General features: G+C 53.8%; 1 protein-coding gene across 4 annotated transcripts; it reads left to right on the top strand.

Annotated features, from left to right (window-relative positions):
• The first annotated feature begins 7 nt into the window (after positions 1-7).
• On the top strand, positions 8-17112 carry DCST1 (DC-STAMP domain containing 1). 4 transcript variants are annotated; one of them, XM_003308413.5, is made up of 17 exons: positions 8-61; positions 179-304; positions 642-767; positions 860-934; positions 5612-5740; positions 6681-6820; positions 7595-7811; positions 7912-8055; positions 8918-9039; positions 9535-9692; positions 12067-12166; positions 12299-12394; positions 12534-12660; positions 13368-13484; positions 13959-14101; positions 14247-14360; positions 16799-17112. In XM_003308413.5, exons 2-17 carry the CDS (start codon positions 244-246, stop codon positions 17048-17050), a joined length of 2121 nt encoding a protein of 706 aa, XP_003308461.1. In that variant the 5' UTR covers positions 8-61; positions 179-243; the 3' UTR covers positions 17051-17112. The 4 variants fall into 4 exon arrangements, with proteins under 4 accessions (XP_003308461.1, XP_016783784.1, XP_054542806.1 ...); XM_016928295.3 differs by lacking the exon at positions 16799-17112 and adding an exon at positions 15173-15582; XM_054686831.1 differs by having other exon boundaries at positions 20-61; positions 645-767.
• The last annotated feature ends 241 nt before the right edge of the window (positions 17113-17353 follow it).

Raw genomic sequence — 17353 nt, 5'->3', positions numbered from 1 at the left:
GGCTTTCACTGCATATGTCTTGGAATCCTTGACCCAGTTCCGAGGACTGGAGAGGGGATAGGTAGGTCTCTAATCTCCTTCCCCAGTTCTCGGAGCAGAAGGATTAAAAGGCCCAGAGCTCAGGCCTAGGCTTCCCGTGAAGCGGAAGAGACAGGCAGCACCTCTCTTGTCTCACCAGAACCTTGTGTCCAAGGAGGTCCTTCAGGAGACCTGGGATGAGTGGTGCTTCCCCAAAACAGACTCATGGACATTAAACATCATCAGAATGGCACAAGAGGGCAAAGAAGAAAACAGCCTCATACCAGTGAGTCACTCAGCAGAGACCCAGCATCCCTTGACCTCCACTCTCATCCCATCTCTCCTCCTGGAACTCCTGCACACTATCCCCCAACTCGGTGTCCGCGCCTCCACCACCTCTCTGGTCTAGTGCCTCCTGCCTCCCAGCCCAGCCCTTGCCTTTTCTGTCCCTTACACCCATACCACTTCCTCAGGCTCCCTCATCCTCCTCCAGGGTCCCCTAAGTTCCTACTGTTTCACATGCCAGGTTTCCCCAGCCTCTATCCACCTGCAAGCCCTGAATCCTAATGAGCCCCATCCCAGGCAGAAGAGTGGGCTGTTGAGCTACCCTGTCCCCCTCTTAGCAGTGCAGAGGCTCCTGACCTGGGGGCTGCCAGTCTCCTGTAGCCGGTTCCTGTGGCGCCAGCCGGGCGAGTTTCCTGTCACTGCTCTCCTGCTGGGGGCAGGCGCTGGGGGGCTCCTGGCCATAGGTGAGTGTGGAAGCAGAAAGTTCGGGGTAGGCAGAGGCTGGACCAGGGCTAGGACCCATCTTTTGGCCTTTGGCTTGACCTTGTGCCCTTAGGTCTCTTTCAGCTCCTGGTGAACCCCATGAACATCTACGAAGAACAGAAGATGATGTTCTTGTACAGCTTGGTGGGTTAGTGCTGGGCAAAAGCCAGGAACACTCAAGCGGCCTGTGGAACACAGCGCCGTCCTGCATGCCCAGGAAGGAGTCGGGACTTGTTTCTTCTGTACCCATACATCCCCTGTGGCTTCCGCCTCCTCCTGGGCTTTACGGGGAGGTCCAGAGGGAAGAGGCTGCCAATTTAAGAAGGAAGACACCGTCCTTGCCCTGAGGGAGTCTCTCCATTCCGAGGGACTCCCCATCACCCACATGATATAGTCCAACCCCATAACCCTTCATAACTCTCATCTCTCCTGACCTGTCTGACCTCGTTTTCTGATCCTCCTAAGAAATTAAATTCATTCATTCATTCATTCACTCAGCACTTACTGAGAATCTGCTGAGGATTTAGCAGTAAACAAGGATGACAAGCATCCAGCCGTTTTGCTTTGGTTTTGTTTGTATGTTTTTGTTTTTGTTTTGAGACGGAGTCTCGCTCTGTCGCCCAGGCTGGAGTGCAGTGGCTCAATCTCAGCTCACTGCAACCTCCACCTCCCAGGTTCAAGCCATTCTCCTGCTCAGCCTCCCAAGTAGCTGGGATTACAGGCACCTGTCACCATGCCCAGCTAATTTTTGTATTTTTAGTAGAGACGGGGTTTCTGTATGTTGGCCAGGCAGGTCTCGAACTTCTGACCTCAAAAGATCCACCTGCCTCGGCCTCCCAAAGTTCTGGGATTACAGGTGTGAACCACCGTGCCCAGCCCAGTTTGGATAATTTAACAGCTCAGTAGCTTCGAGAAGGACTCAGGTTCCTTCTGTCTTTTCTCTGCCATCTTCAGTCTATTGACCACTTCTCTTCAGGTCACAAGATAGCTGCAGCAACTCTGGCATCACATCTTCATACAACAATGTCAAAGATCAGAAAAAAAAAAAAAAAAAGAGGAAGAAACAGGCCAGGCACAATGGCTCACGCCTGTAATCCCAGCACTTTGGGAGGCTGAGGCGGGTGGATCACCTGAGGTCAGGAGTTTGAGACCAGCCTGGCCAACATGGTGAAACCCTGTCTCCACTAAAAATACAAAAATTAGCCGGATGTGGTGGTGCACACCTGTAGTCCCAGCTTCTTGGGAGGCTGAGGCAGGAGGATTGCTTGAACCCAGGAGGCAGAGATTGCAGTGAGTGGAGATCGTGCCACTGCACTCCAGCCTGGGTGACAAGAGCGAAAGGCCATCTCAAAAAAAAGAAAGGAATAGAAGTTCAATCCCAGGCCCAACTTCACTGTCTTGGGCTGTGCGATTTGAGGCCAGGGAAAAAGGAAAATGACCTAGGTGACAGAGTGAAACTCTGTCTCAAAAAAAAAAAAAAAAAAAAAAAAAAGGAAGAAACATCCTTTCCTCATGTCTCTTTTTAGGAACAAGGGAAACTTGCCTATAATCCCCGCAGTAGACTTCCTCACATCTCTTTGGTCAGAACTGCGTGCAACACATGCCCTTTCCTGAACCTGTCCCAGGCAAGGGAAATAGAATTAGCATTTCATCACCTGTTTATTGAATTAATCCTGCTGGATACCAACAGGAGACTACTTTTTCTCTGACCCACTGTATTCAAACATGTTTTTTTCCCATTGATAACCTTTCACACAGCCCCTTAGATTTCTGGTTGTATTTCTTTAGAAGACCTAGTCCTACTTCAACGATTAAGACTTATTTTTAGGGGTTAAAGAGGTCCAGTCCACTCTACATCAGACTTTTAACCTCATCCATTCTCAAGCGTCTTCCCTCCTTATCTTGCCCTCCCGATCCCTTGGGCCCCCAGCTCAGGCCTGCTCCCTAGCATGGGGTCCTGCAATGGAGAAGGGGCGTGGCCTGCTCTTTCCCTTTTTCCCTCTACTTCCTTCCCTTTCTGGTTCTTCTGATGTCAGAAGGGAGATTAGAAGAATTAGAGGAAAAGGGACAAAAGTCTTAAGTCACTAATGCTGTTATAATTCCACTGTGGATGCCTGCGTGTAGCAGGCACTCACACCCTGGCTGTCCCAGTAGGCCTGATTATTGTCCCCTTGGAGGCTGTGTGTGGACCTCGGCAATGCCCAGTTTCTTGCAGAGGCCAGTTCTTTTTGGCTGGCCTCGAGTGAAGCCCCCCTTCAGGGGCCACCCACAGCCTCTTGCTTTTTGGATCCCTCCCTCCAGCAGGCTGGGAGTGCACACGTCCGTGCCCTGCCAGGCAGAGAAAGCAGGGCACCTTCCTTTTTGTGGAGAATGGGGTCTCGCTATATTGCCCAGGCAGGTCTCAAACCCCTGGGCTCAAGCTATCCTCCCGCCTCTGCCTCCCTAAGAGCTGGGATTACAGGCGTGAGCCACCACGCCCCATCAAAAGCAGAGCACCTTATGGTTGCCTCTCTCCTGCCCTGATGAGAAGCAGATACCAGTCTCCATGCTTGTGTGCCAACATCGTCCAGGGGAGGTCTACAGAGGCATTACAGAGGCTGAGCTCTCCCAGGAGCTCTCCCTCCACTCTGTGCTCTGGTGGGAGCCCTGGAGTGGCCTCATGAGGCTCTGCACTCAGCAGGAGTCTAGTCTACAGAGACCAGGCAGGTTCCCCTTCCTGCAGCGCCAGTCCCTGAAGCCTCTTGGACTCCTGGAGTCTCTCACTTGACATGTGACACCCATCCTCTCCACAGACTCTCCCTCTCTGCCTGCCCATTCCAACCACTTTTCTCCTCTTCCAGGAAATCCACATTGTTGGTCTTTTTTTTTTTTTTTTTTTTTTTTAAAGACAGAGTCTTGCTCTGTCCCCCAGGCTGGAATGCAGTGGCACGATCTCAGCTCACTGCAATCTCCGCCTCCCGGGTTCAAGCAATTCTCCTGCCTCAAACTCCTGAGTAGCTGGGACTACAGGCACCTGCCACCATGCCTGGCTAAATTTTATATTTTTAGTTGAGACAGCCATGTTGGCCAGGCTGGTCTCAAACTCCTGACCTCAAGTGATCCACCCGCCTTGGCCTCCCAAAGTGCTGGGATTATAGGCGTGAGCCACCATGCCTGGCCCATATTGCTGTTCTTTTTATATAGATGGGGTGGGATAGAGGAGTGAGAGTCAAGTTTTGCTGTTTTGGTGAGCCCAAAGAAGACACCCATAGCTCCATGGGGCTCTCATTAGAACATAGGGCAACTATTTGTCAACTATTAGCCTCAGCTCGAGTCTTTGGCCAGAAGGCCAAGACCACAGAACTATTCCCTTTCAATGTCCTGTTCTACCATGACTGGTTTAGACAGATCCAGATTTATCCCTCAGGGGCTGGGGCAGGGCCAGGCTATTGCCCTTGCAAAAAACCCAAGTTGTGTTAGCAAGGAAGAAGGCACAAAAAAAACTGTGGGGTGGCACCCAACAGGGTTTGCCACAAACCTGAATGACTAGGTGGAGCCAGCCATGTGAAGAACAGGGAGAGGAGTGCTCCTGGCATGGGGAACAGCTAGGGCAAAGACCAGAGAGGAGGAATGAGCTTGGCTTGTCCAAGGAGCAGCAACGAGGTCTGTGTGGGTAGACATGGTGGGTGAAGGGCTGCATAGCATGAGATCAGGAGGCAGGCAGGAGCCAGATCACAAGCTAGGTAGACCATGTTAGGGAGTTCGGATTTTATACCAAATGTGGTAGAAAGCCACCGAATGGTTTGAAGCAGGGAAGGGACATGATCCGATTTATGCTTTTGCAAGATCACTCTGGCTGCCTTGTAAAAACTGAAGTGTAAGGTAGCAAGAGAGGACATAGGGAGACTCATCAGGTTATAGTCCCAGTAAGAGATGATGGGGACTCTACCACGACAGTGGAGATGGAGGAAGTGTAAGGATTTGGGATTTGCTTTGACGATCATTGGGTGAACATTCCATCAACACAGGAATCTTCTAGCTCCCCCGACCAGCTTATACTGTTCCTTTGGCCTGGAATGCCATCTGCACCTCCTAACAACACTTACTCACCTTCCAGGCCCAGCTGACACATCCTCTCTTTGTCCAGCCTTCTCAGCCCCACCCCTCCCTGAAGAAACACGTACTCCCTCCTTGGCTCCCACAGCGCTCTATAGGCACCTCCCTTGTGCACTTAGCACATCGTGTTGTAGTCATTTGTTTACTCATCTGTCTCTTTCTCTGGATTATGAGCTTCCAGAAGTTCACTGTCTCCTTGCAGAGACCACAGGGAGACACATGTGAAACTGCTAAAACATACCAGGCGGTACATGACCAAGGGCTAAAATTAGAGGCAGGGACTGCGAGTGCTGTAGGTGTCTGAGTACTGGGAGTACTGAGGTGGGCTCTGATCTCTCTTCTGACCATTCTGAGCATGAGCACCTGTTTCCAGATATTTTCTCTTGCTCTCTCTGCTCCCTCAGCACCTAGGGTCAGTGTCACTGTAGCCCGGAAAACCTTGGCTTCCTTCCCTAACACAAACACACACAAGTCAATCATTTGTGGTTTTTTAAGTTCTAGCCATCCCTCTATGCCCTTCCAGAGACTGGCACATAGCTAAACTCTGTGAGTGGCTGCTGAATGAATGAATGAGTGGCCCAGCAGGTCTATCAGAGTCAGTGTAAATGGGGATAAGGGCAGGATGGTGGTGGTTCCAGAATGGGGTGTTGCAGGTGGGTGCTCTGGTAAACGTGAGGAAGGGAGGCAGCTTCCTCACTTCAGCTCACCACCTCCTGGGCTCTCCTGACAGGCTTGGGGGCCATGGGCTGGGGGACCTCCCCTCACATCCGCTGTGCCAGCCTCCTACTAGTACCCAAGATGCTGGGCAAGGAAGGCAGGCTGTTTGTCCTGGGATACGCCTTGGCTGCCATCTATGTGGGTGAGTATGTGGGGGCCAGTGAGTTACACTGAAGCAGTGACCCTGGGTGGGTCATCCAATGGGAGCCAGGCCGGGTGAAGGAGAAAAGACAGGAGTGTCATCCCAGCTGCTCTAACTCACTGTATGTCCCTGAGGGAGCTCCTCCCCATATCTGGGCCTCCTCAGTTTATAAGAGTGAAAACATTGGCCAGGCACGGTGGTTCATGCCTGTAATCCCTGCACTTTGGGAGGCTGAGGTGGGTGGATCACCTGAGGTCAGGAGTTCAAGACCAGCCATGGTGAAACCCCATCTCTACTAAAAATGAAAAAATTAGCCAGGCATGGTGGTGCACACCTATAGTCCCAGCTATTCGGGAGGCTGAGACAGGAGAATCACTTGAACCTGGGAGGCGGAGCCTGCAGTGAGCCGAGATTGCGCCATTGCACTCCAGCCTGGGTGACAGAGCAAGACTCCGTCTCAAAAAAAAAAAGGCCAGGCACGATGGCTCACCTGTAATCCCAGAACTGTGGGAGGCCGAAGCGGGCGGATCACGAAGTCAGGAGTTCGACACCAGCCTGACCAACATGCTGAAACCTCGTCTCTACTAAAAATACCAAAAAATTAGCCAGACATGGTGGCATGTGCCTGTAATCCCAGCTGCTCAGGAGGCTGAGGCAGGAGAATCGCTTGAGCCCGGGAGGTGGAGGTTGCAATGAGCAGAGATCGAGCCACTGCACTCCAGCCTGGGCAACAGAGGGAGACTCCGTCTCAAAAAAAAAAAAAAAACAAAAAAAAACAGTGAAAAAAATCAAGGGTTGAACAAGTTGACCTTTCATAGGCTTCTCGGCCCCACCACTGTATAGTTCTAGGCGATGGGCACTATTTGCAGAGGGAAGCTGAGCGGGTTTGAGAAAGTGCTGGTTATACAGGGAGGTGACCAACCAGGGCCTCTTTCTCCAGGGCCAGTAGCCAATCTGCGGCACAATCTCAACAACGTGATCGCATCGCTGGGCTGCACCGTGGAGCTGCAGATCAACAACACCCGTGCAGCTTGGCGCGTCTCCACAGCCCCCTTACGGGCCGTGTTCAAGGACCTGCTGGTCAGGAATCTGCACAGGCAGAGCCTGGGGGGTCCCTCTCCCTGGGGCCAAGTTAACTTGAGCTGGGAGTTGTCACCCTGGATTTACAGTTTCCCAATGGGGATACTACTGGCATTTTTTGCAGAACTATTCCCAAACATTGCAGAACGTGCCCTGGTCCTGGGACGTTAAATGCCAGGAGAGCCCCTGAGTCATTGGGACATGCTCTATACACATTTCCTAATACCTGAGTGGTCAGTACTCTGGACAGCTGAACTAGAATATCTAGGAAATTTGGGGGCTTTGGCCTTGAGTAGCTCAGAAGTTTCGAAGACAAGAGTATTCAAGAATTGGGTATTGGAAGGCTGGAGACTGGGGGTTTGGGAGAATTGGAGAGCTGAAGAGTTGGGGACATGGGGGCTGAGGGGTTTGGAAGTTGGGGGCATTCAGATGGCATAATGATCTCAGAGACTAGTGGTGAAGGGTAAGGTCTAAGGACCTGGGGAACCACTGACCAGGAAGGGTCTGGGATGGGAGGACTGAGGAAGAGCTGAGAGTCTGGGAGGTACGCAGAGCCAGGACATGTGGCATCAGACAAGGCAGCTGGTGGGGGGGCTCCCAAGGGCAATGGACAGCCGGGAATTTGAGGTGAGAGGCTGTGTCTCAGGGCCTAGGCTCCCTGCCGGCCTGGGGTGAGAACCCAAAGCTTGGCTACTGGGGGAGGACAGGCCCTCAGGCAGCAGAAGTTCTAAAGCCCCAGCCCTCACCCTTTCCTCCCTCTACCTCCAATCCCAGAGTAGCAAAGAATTGCTGAGAGCAGAGACTCGGAACATCTCCGCCACTTTTGAGGACCTGGATGCCCAGGTGAATAGTGAGACGGGCTACACGCCTGAGGATGCCATGGACTCAGGGGAGACAGCCCAGGGCAGGGAGGCCCGCCAAGCCCCAGCCTCCAGACTCCACCTGTCGACACAGAAGATGTATGAGCTGAAGACCAAGCTGCGTTGCTCCTGTGAGGGGTATCCCTGGGGAGTGGAGGGTGGGGTGGGATGTGGGGCCAGCGTTGTGGATCAAGATGTGGGAACCTCAGACACCCCTGCTCCTTCCTACAGATGTGGTGAACCAGGCCATACTCAGCTGCCGTCGTTGGTTTGACCGCAAGCATGAACAGTGCATGAAGCACATCTGGGTCCCACTCCTCACCCACCTGCTCTGCCTGCCTATGAAGTTCAAGTTCTTCTGTGGCATTGCCAAGGGTCTGCACAGTTGCAAAGGGGTGGGGAGCTGAGTCCTTGGGACCCACTGGTAGGTGACAGGCAGGAAAGCAACAGATGAGGAGGGTTTTGGCCCTGAGGCCACAGCATCCTTAGAGCCGTCCATCTGCTGAATAGCTCTGTGACTCAGGGTGAGTTACAGCAAAGCTCTGAGCTGTGGCTTTTCATCTGAAAGATGCGCATGGGCAGAATAACAGTAGTTCTTGCATTAATTTTTTTTTTTGAGACGGGGTGCTTCACTCTTGTCACCCAGACTGGAGTGCAGTGGCGCGATCTCGGCTCACCGCAACCTCTGCCTCCCGGGTTCAAGCGATTCTCCTGCCTCAGCCTCCTGAGTAGCTGGGATTACAGGTGGCCGCCACCATGCCCAGCTAATTTTTGTATATTTAGTAGAGACGGGGTTTCACCACGTTGACCAAGCTGGTCTTGAACTCTTAACCTCAGGTGATCCACCCACCTCAGCCTCCCAAAGTGCTGGGATTACAGGTGTGAGCCATCGCACCCAGCCACATTAAGGGCTTTTAAGGATTTATGGGGCTAACGTATGTGAAGGCAGTGGCAGAGCTGGCACACAGAGGAGTTGCCCTGTAAACGCTGGCTCTCCTTACTGATGTTTGTTATGGTTGAGGATAGATTGACAAAAATGAGGGAACTCAGGTCTGGTTCCTGGAGGGCAGGATCCAAAGAGAGCAGAGAGGGGAAGACTCAGCATTGGTGTGGTAGCAAGCCATGGGCAGAGAGACAAAAAAGCAGGATGAGGAGGACTACAGGAGGACAGGCAGGCCAGGCCTGCACCTGGAGGACAGGCCCGGGGAGGCCCCTGACCCCGCCCACTGTTCACCAGTGATGGAGGTTTGGTGCCGCAATCGCATCCCAGTGGAAGGCAACTTTGGGCAGACCTACGACTCCCTCAACCAGTCTATTCGTGGCCTGGACGGGGAATTTTCAGCCAATATTGACTTCAAGGTAGAAGGCAAGGGCGAGGGTTGGTGGGGGGTAGATAGGGAGTGGGAGGAGGGCATGAGGGAATAGAGCTAGAGGAAGGACAAGTGAGAGGGCACAGGAAAGGGGTGACCTGGGGTGAGGGAGGGGGACAAGGAGGGGGAATGTCGCTGGTGTTGAGGGGGCCCTCTGTTTCCCATCTCCACCCCCGAACACCTGAGATGGGCAGGGGAGGGGAAAGGTGGTGAGGAGGGGACAGTGCCAAGCCTGTGGTTTGTGCAGACTTGGCCTGGGGTGGGAGCTATCAGCCAGATATGAGATGATGTCAGCTGATGTAGGTGCAGGGGAGCAAGACTGTGTCCAGGAGGGTGGTGAGCAGAAGGAAGTGACAACTCCTAGAGGTCCTGGGAGGGCCCCAGGGACACAAGTGGGGTACTGGGGAACAGATGTCATGAAGAGGTGGGACCCGGGTCTGACGAGGTGGCCGCAGGCTGAGTTTGCTCATGTGCCCTCCACCAGGAACAGAAGCAGGCTGGGGTGCTGGGGCTCAACACGAGCTGGGAGCGCGTGAGCACCGAGGTGCGGGACTACGTGTACCGCCAGGAGGCCCGGCTGGAGTGGGCCCTGGGGCTGCTGCACGTGCTGCTCTCCTGCACTTTCCTGCTGGTCCTGCACGCGTGAGCCATAGTCCCCACCCCAGCAGCCCCTCCTCTGCCCCGGACTGGAGCCCTGCCCTGAGGGAGGCTGTAAGGATGGAACCCTAGCACCTATCCTCACCTCTGAATCTGAATATTATTTACCTTTGTCTTTGTTTACACAAAGTTAAAGGAAAAGTGGACATTTTGTCAGAAGAACATTACCCATGTTCCCACTGCCTTAAAAGGCCAACCGTCTTCATTCATCCACCTCCTTCCAGCCTTTATCCCAATACTGATTTTTTTTTTTACATTTAGCTTTGACTTTTGATTTTTTCTTGCCCTTCATATTCCCCTTGGCTCTGACTTTGTGCCATTTTTATCTTTCCATTTTGCTTTCATTGTCTCCTGCCTGCTGCGTTGGCAGCGACTTTCCCTCCATTTAGAACAAAGTCCTCAACCCCACCCAGCCCAGTGTCCAGCTGGGCTGCCCCGGGCCTTGCTCTGCTCTAGCTCCCCTGCTGGTCTCTGGACCCTCTATTTCCCATCTCCACTCCCAAACACCTGAGATGGGCAGGGCTTGGGTGAGGGCTGCCACAGGGCTGTTGCTCTGTCTGCCCCTATGTGGGGGGCCTAGAGTGACTGCAAGTGAGTGGGTATGTGCGTATCTAGGGCCCCATGGGAAGACAAAGATGAAGGAGCTCTATTCCTGCCCTCAATGAGCTCATGATCGCCAGGCATGGCGGCTCACTCTTGTAATCCCATTTTGGGAAGCCGAGGTGGGAGGATGGCTTGAGTTGAGGTGTTTGAGACCAGCCTGGGTAACACAGTGAGACCTCATCTCTACAAAAAATGAACAAAATCAGCCAGGTGTGGGGCACATGCCTGTAGTCCCAGCTACTTGGGAGGCTGAGGCAGGAGAATCACTGGGAGGTCGAGGCTGCAGTGAGCTGTGATTGTGCCACTGCATTCTGCATTCCAGCCTGGTGTCAGAGTGAGAGCTTGTCTCAAAAAAAAAAAAAAAAAAAGCTAATGATCTAGTTGGGATTATGAGATACCCACAAGACAGAGATGGTTCAAGGGCCATTCTATGGATTGGCTTTTGAGACGTGTATGGGAGCTGGGAAGGTGCCCCTTGGAAGGGCAATAACTGGGCTCCAAATGGCCGCAGATGCGGAACGGTGGTCAAGGAAAGAAGGGTGTCCCTTGCGTAAGGCTCCTGGTATCCGTGGGATGCAGAGGGCAGAGGCTGGCCTGGAGGACTGAAGTGGGCATGACCAGAACAGTCTGGAAAGCCCTGCAGGAAGACCTGGAACTGGCGGTGGTGGCAAGATGGCCTCAGGAAGTCTGGAGGGAGGGAGGGAGGCCAGGCTGGGTCGGAGGTTAGGGAGCCTGGCCCGGGTAGAGCATGGCAGGAAGATGGCTTGAGATGGAGGGGGAAGGGGAAAGGTGCAGCGAGGCTCAGAGCCAGCTTGTGGAGGGAAGGAAGGAGGCACAGAGTCAAAAGCTACTTCCAGGCTTTCAAGCTGGGTGAGGTCATGCACTGAAAGGACAGCTGGCGGGAGGGCAGGCCCTGGCTCAGGAAGCCCAGGCACCACCTCTGTGAGCCTCTCCACAAGAGGGCACTCACAGTATGTCTTTGCACTTACAGTAGTTTTAAAGGCAAAGATGTGGATGTTTACAGGGCCCCAGAAGCAATAGCATTGAAACTAATGTTTCACACTTTACAGAGTTTGTTTAATGTACTTTTACAGTTTTAAACACATTTGCAGTAATTAACATTTTTTCCTTAGCAAACTGAAGCATTATGTAGGGCTTTGGGAAATACATGGGGGATAGCTATATATGCAGGCATGCACCCATGCACACGTGCACCGTGCTCAAGGGTAGCCAGGGAGGGCCAGGGTATATTGGGGAGGATGGAGATGGTGGTCTGGGATGAGTTTTGCCCCAGCACACTTCCAGGAGATATGCTGCAGGCAAAGCCAAGAGGCAGGAATTTGTGAGTCACAGTGGATTAGGTGATTCCTGAAACCTCAAGGAGTTTCCCCCTCTCTGTAACTCTGCTCGATATTCATCCTGCAAGATGCATGCCTGTCCCTACCTCAGATGCACACATGCAACTCCCTCCCAGACAGGCTGACCATGCCCTCCTCTGAGCCCCCACCTCATCCCCTACTCACTTCTGCTATGTCTCACCCATCATGTAGGGGGATGTCTTCCTCTACACAATTGGAAGGCAGGGACAGAGTCTTCTCCCTGTTATCACCATCCCCTAGCAGTGCCCAGGACATAGATGGTGCTCAATGAATGCTGGCTGGTTGGTTGAATGACTGTGCCTCAAGGAAGCCCATGTTTGGGGATAGATGAGGAGAACCTGGAAGAGATGGAGACATCCCTGCCCATCCACCCACAGGTCTTTCTCCTACATGGACAGCTATAACCATGACATTCGTTTTGACAACATCTACATCAGTACCTACTTCTGCCAGATCGATGACCGCAGGAAGAAGCTGGTGAGTGGGCACGGCACTGCCCGGGGATGCCTTGCTGCTGTGTGCCCTGTGTGGGTTCATGCTCCAGGAAGGCAGAGAGGAAAGGGCAGAGGGCCCTTGGGCTTCCTAACTGTGTGGACATTTGTTTTCCAGGGCAAACGGACTCTGCTGCCACTCCGCAAAGCTGAGGAGAAAACCGTCATCTTCCCTTGCAAGCCCACCATCCAGGCCTCAGAAATGAGCAATGTGGTGAGGACGGCATGGGGAGCGGACTCCTGGGTGCAAAGACAGGCCTGAAGGTGAGGGTGGAGGGTAAAAGGCACCAGAGAGTGCTCCGTGCCCAGGCAGATGGCACTGCCCAGCTCTGCCCCTCCTGCTCCTTGGCCAGGTGAGGGAGCTCCTGGAGACACTGCCCATTCTGCTGCTGCTGGTGGTGCTGTGCGGCTTGGACTGGGCTCTCTACTCCATCTTCGACACCATCCGCCACCACTCCTTCCTGCAGTACTCCTTCCGCAGTAAGCCCATCCCCCAGACACATTCCAGGCCCAAGAGACACCCTCTGGAGAACTCCAATGCCTGCACAGCCACCCCACCCTAGTTCTTCCAACTGTGCCTCGTCCTTCTGCCTCTTTTTTTTTTTTTTTTGAGACAAAGAGTCTCGCTCTGTCACCCAGGCTGGAGGAGTGCATTGGCACAATCTCAGCTCACTGCAACCTCCACCTCCCAGGTTCAAGCAGTTCTCCTGCCTCAGCCTCTTGAGTAGCTGAGATTACAGGTGTGAGCCACCACGGCCAGCTAATTTTTCTATTTTTAGTAGAGACGGAGTTTCACCATGTTGGTCAGGCTGGTCTCGAACTCCTGACCTCAAGTGATCCACCTGCCTCGGCCACCCAAAGTGCTGGGATTACAGGTGTGCGCCACTGTGCCAGCCATCCTTCTGCCTGTTCTTTTCCCCTTTCTGTGATTCAGCCCCTCCCTGTCCTCCTCAAGGTCAAATGACAGCCCTGCAACCTGACAGCTCTCACAGCAGGGGAGGGGGGCTCTTTACCCCTTTACACTTACAACTGGGAGCAGGGAGGGGTTAGGATTCAGGAAGGGGCAGAAAGACTCAGGCAGCTGAGAAGCATTTCTGTGTCTTGACCCCTCCCTGACATCTACCCCCTTAACACATTCCTGATTTCTCCACCTGCCCTGACTTCCCTACCTGTCCTCCTGGCCGCAGGCAGTCATAAACTGGAGGTGAAGGTCGGGGGAGACTCCATGCTAGCTCGGCTTCTTCGAAAAACCATTGGGGCCCTGAACACCTCCTCAGAGACGGTGATGGAATCAAACAACATGCGTGAGTGATGCTGAAAGTTTGGATCAGAGGAATCGAGGGCAGTGGGGCAAGGGTCAAAAGACTCCAAGGTAAAGAGTTGGGGGCCTGGGCCTTGGGTGTGGAGAGATGGGGGTTGGAGCGCTTGAGCTGGGGAAATCGGAGCAGGGAACACATCTGGGCAGGCTTGAAAAAGGGGAGCATGACCAGCTTCGGTCAGAGGAGTCTGGAGGCCAGGGTCTTGTGGCTAGGGGGCCCCAGCCCTCCAGAGCAGCACTGTCCAACAGGACATTCAGTCAAGATAGAAATCTGCAAGATCTGTGCCACATTGGGCCCAGCGGCTACAGTACTGACAGGGCAGTTCTGCAGTGAGGGGCAGGCAGGAGGAGAGCAGGGGAATCAGAGGATTGCACCTCCCACTGGGATGGGAAGTCCAACCCAGGGCTGCCCTGCCCCTTGGCTGGTCCTGACCAGACCCCTGGCCTGCCCCTCCCCTAGCCTGCCTGCCCCAGCCTGTGGGCCTGGATGCCAGGGCCTACTGGAGAGCTGCAGTACCGATTGGCCTGTTAGTGTGTCTCTGCCTGTTACAGGCTTTTGGCTACCGACTCCGGAGGGTCATCGCAGCCTTCTACTTCCCCAAGGTTTGCCCCTCCCCAGATCTCTACACCCCTACACACCTGCACACACACACACACACACACACACACACACACACCACCCAGCTCCCTACCAACTCCATCTTTGGGGGATGCCTTTCTCTATCATTGACCCCTTTCCTGCCCCCAGCGAGAGAAGAAGCGGATCCTGTTCCTCTACAATGACCTATTGAAGAAAAGAGCAGCCTTCACCAAACTCAGGAGGGCCGCTATCCTGAGGCGGGCGCGACAGCAGAAGGCTCCGGTAAGTCCAGGCGTAAGTGCTGCTGCCAGCTCCTGGCTGGGTCTAAGTACAGCAGGGCAAGGGGCAGCTCCCTTCAGTCCACCCAGCACCCACCAATGGTCGCAGGCCTACTCGAGCCTGGTAAGTTCTTTTTATTTTTTGAGATGGAATCTCACTGTGTCGCCCAGGCTGGAGTGCAGTGGCATGATCTCGGCTCACTGCAACCTCTGCCTCCCAGGTTCAAGCGATTATCCTATCTCAGCCCCCCACTCCACAAGTAGCCAGGATTACAGGCGCACGCCATCACGCCCAGCTATTTTTTTGTATTTTTAGTAGAGACAGGGTTTCACCATGTTGGCCAGGCTGGTCTCAAACTCCTGACCTCAGGTGATCTGCCCACCTCAGCCTTCCAAAGTCCTAGGATTACAGGCGTGAGCCACCAAGCCCGGCCAAGCCCGGTGAGATCTGATGCAACACATGCTGAGGGCCCCAGCCATCCAGCTCCTAAGGTCAGGGCTGTGCCCGTTTCTGAATCCCAGGATTCAGCCCAGCCTAAGACACTCAGTGGACCATTAGGAAGCAGGCAGAAAAGGAGAATGAGATTTAATACAGTCTGCTCATAGAAAAGCAAGAGGGCCGCACAGAAACAGGAGGCCCAAGGCAAAACCAAAGGTTCTACCAGAGGGCTGCAGACCAGAAGCTCAGTGCAGTTCAGGGGACAGGAGGAGGCAGGTGGGCTGGGAGTCAGGAAGGCCTCATGCAGGGGCACATGGAATCTGAGGAAGCAGACTCCAGTCCATACTCCCTCATTAAGTTGTGTCACCTTGGCCAAGGTCTTCACTGAGCCTCAGTTTCTCCCTCTGAAGAATGGCAAGACTGGAGAGATCTGTAAGGCCTGCTCACTGGAGATCAGCCTAGAGTGGTGGTCAGGTGTGGGACTCCGGTGCCAGAGGGCCTAAGTGTGTATCCCGGCTCCTTCCCTCATTACTATGACAACGGTGTGACCTTGAGCACATGACTTAACTGCTGTGCCTGGGCTTTTGCCTTCCATAAAATGGGGTTAACTACTCCATCTGGTTGTTTTAAGGATTAAATGAGTTGTACTTACATGGTGCTGGCATGCAGCAAGTTCCATATGCATGCATGTTATCATTGGGTGACCCTGGGCAGTGATCACATCTCCAAGCATCAGTTTTCTCACCTGAAAAAAAGGAGATGATAATAACACTACCTGCCTTACATGACAATTGAATTGAATTTTTTTTTTTTTTTTTTGAGACTAAGTCTCACTCTGTCGCCCAGGCTGGAGTGCAGTGGCGTGATCTTGGCTCACTGCAACCTCCACCTCCCCAGTTCAAGCGATTCTCGTGCCTCAGCTTCCCGAGTAGCTGGGATTACAGGCACACACTACCACGCCCGGCTAATTTAGAATTGAAATAATTTATGTACAGTATCTTAGTACAGGACCTGACATTATAAACAATGAGTGGCAGCCATTCTTATGTAATCAGTCCTAACAAAGTTCATAAATGTGAGACTGTGTTTGCTTAGCTTTTTCCCTAGTGCCTGGATACCCCCAGCACCCATGACACACAATAGGGGCCAAATGAATGTGTTGTGAAAAAATGAAAAACAAAAAACAAAAAAGAACATGCTGGGATTCCTTGACAGGGTCGTGAAGCAAACTGAATGTGAATGCACAGATGGAAATGTGCCAGACAGTCATTCCAAGCAGAATGTGCAAAGACTCAGTCCACAGGGAATGCGAAGTGCCAGGGCTAGTCTCAGGAGAAACTGGCTCAGAAGAGACAGCTCTCAGGGAGGGCTGAAGTGGGAAAGAGGCTAGAAAGGGACAAGGTGAGGGAAGGCTCTGAAGGCCAAGCCCAAGAGTTCTGCCTGTCTGGCAGGCAGCAGGGCCTCTGGAGTTTCTAGGGCAAAGAGTGGCTGCTTCCTGGGTAAGGTGGCCTGTGGAAAATCCCTGACAACTGTGTAGAGACATGTCGTGAGGGATGGCAGGGAGCATAGTGAACTAGGTTTGTGGTTTGGAATCAGGGCCCCTGGGGTCCAGCCAAGTTGGATTGTTTACTATCTGTGTGACTTTGAGAGTCACTTCACCTTTCTCAACTGTAAAGTGGGGATAGCAACAGTGATAGTCGATCTGGCCTGCTCACTTCTCAGCCTCACTGTGAGAACCAAATAAGATGATTTACAGGAAAGTGCAAATGAGAGTTGTGGCTGATATCTGCTTGGAGAGAGCCTGGAGGGTGCATCCTCCCATTCTCCATCACAGAGTTGGGGACGGAGGCACCCTCGCCCTCCAGGGGTTTCCTTTGTCCAACCCAGCCTCCTCCAACACGCGGGAATTGTCAGGCCTGGCGACTTCAGACAGGAAACGCTGTCCAGTTCCCCTTCTTTCCCGCCTCGCTCCCGGGCTGGCGCTAACGCCCACCTCCCAACAGCGCCACCCGCTGGCGGATATCCTGCACCGCGGCTGCCCGCTCCTGCGCCGCTGGCTGCGCCGGCGCTGCGTGGTGTGCCAGGCACCCGAGACGCCCGAGTCCTACGTGTGCCGGACGCTGGACTGCGAGGCCGTGTACTGCTGGTCGTGCTGGGACAACATGCGGCAGCGGTGCCCGGTCTGCACGCCCCGCGAAGAGCTCTCTTCCTCCGCCTTTAGTGACAGCAACGACGACACTGCCTACGCGGGGTGAAGAGGCGTCCTGCTCGCTCTTCCGCACCGTCCTTCCCGGTTAATAAAATGCCCTGTACGCTTCACGTGGGTCGGGGACTGGGGTGAGCCGCGCACTGCCTCGCCTGCAGTCGGGAAAGCCTGCCCGCCCGACCTCTCCGAGCCAGGCCGCGCACAGGAGGCAGGGAGGCCGCGAAGCTACCAGGGAGGGGTCCGGACCTGGCGCCGGGTGAAGGCGCGCCGCCCAAGCCTGTCGGACCGGGCACCGGCTCCCACCCCGCACACTTGCGGGGAAGCGGTAGCGCTGAGCAGCGCGGGCGTAGTG

Source organism: Pan troglodytes, chromosome 1 (genome assembly GCF_028858775.2).
Source record: "Pan troglodytes isolate AG18354 chromosome 1, NHGRI_mPanTro3-v2.0_pri, whole genome shotgun sequence".
Lineage (NCBI taxonomy): Eukaryota > Metazoa > Chordata > Mammalia > Primates > Hominidae > Pan > Pan troglodytes.
Note: the sequence above shows the minus strand (reverse complement) of the source record. Positions and strands in the feature narration are given on the sequence as shown.

What these genes read in the sequence shown, in the direction of transcription:
- DCST1 (XM_003308413.5), top strand. Translation starts at nt 244, where the DNA reads ATGGACATTAAACATCATCAGAATGGCACAAGAGGGCAAAGAAGAAAA. An exon ending in AAGAAAACAGCCTCATACCA is followed by an intron (nt 305 to 641) that starts GTGAGTCACTCA and finishes TCCCCCTCTTAG; the next exon opens with CAGTGCAGAGGCTCCTGACC. An exon ending in CTTGGCTGCCATCTATGTGG is followed by an intron (nt 5,741 to 6,680) that starts GTGAGTATGTGG and finishes CTCTTTCTCCAG; the next exon opens with GGCCAGTAGCCAATCTGCGG.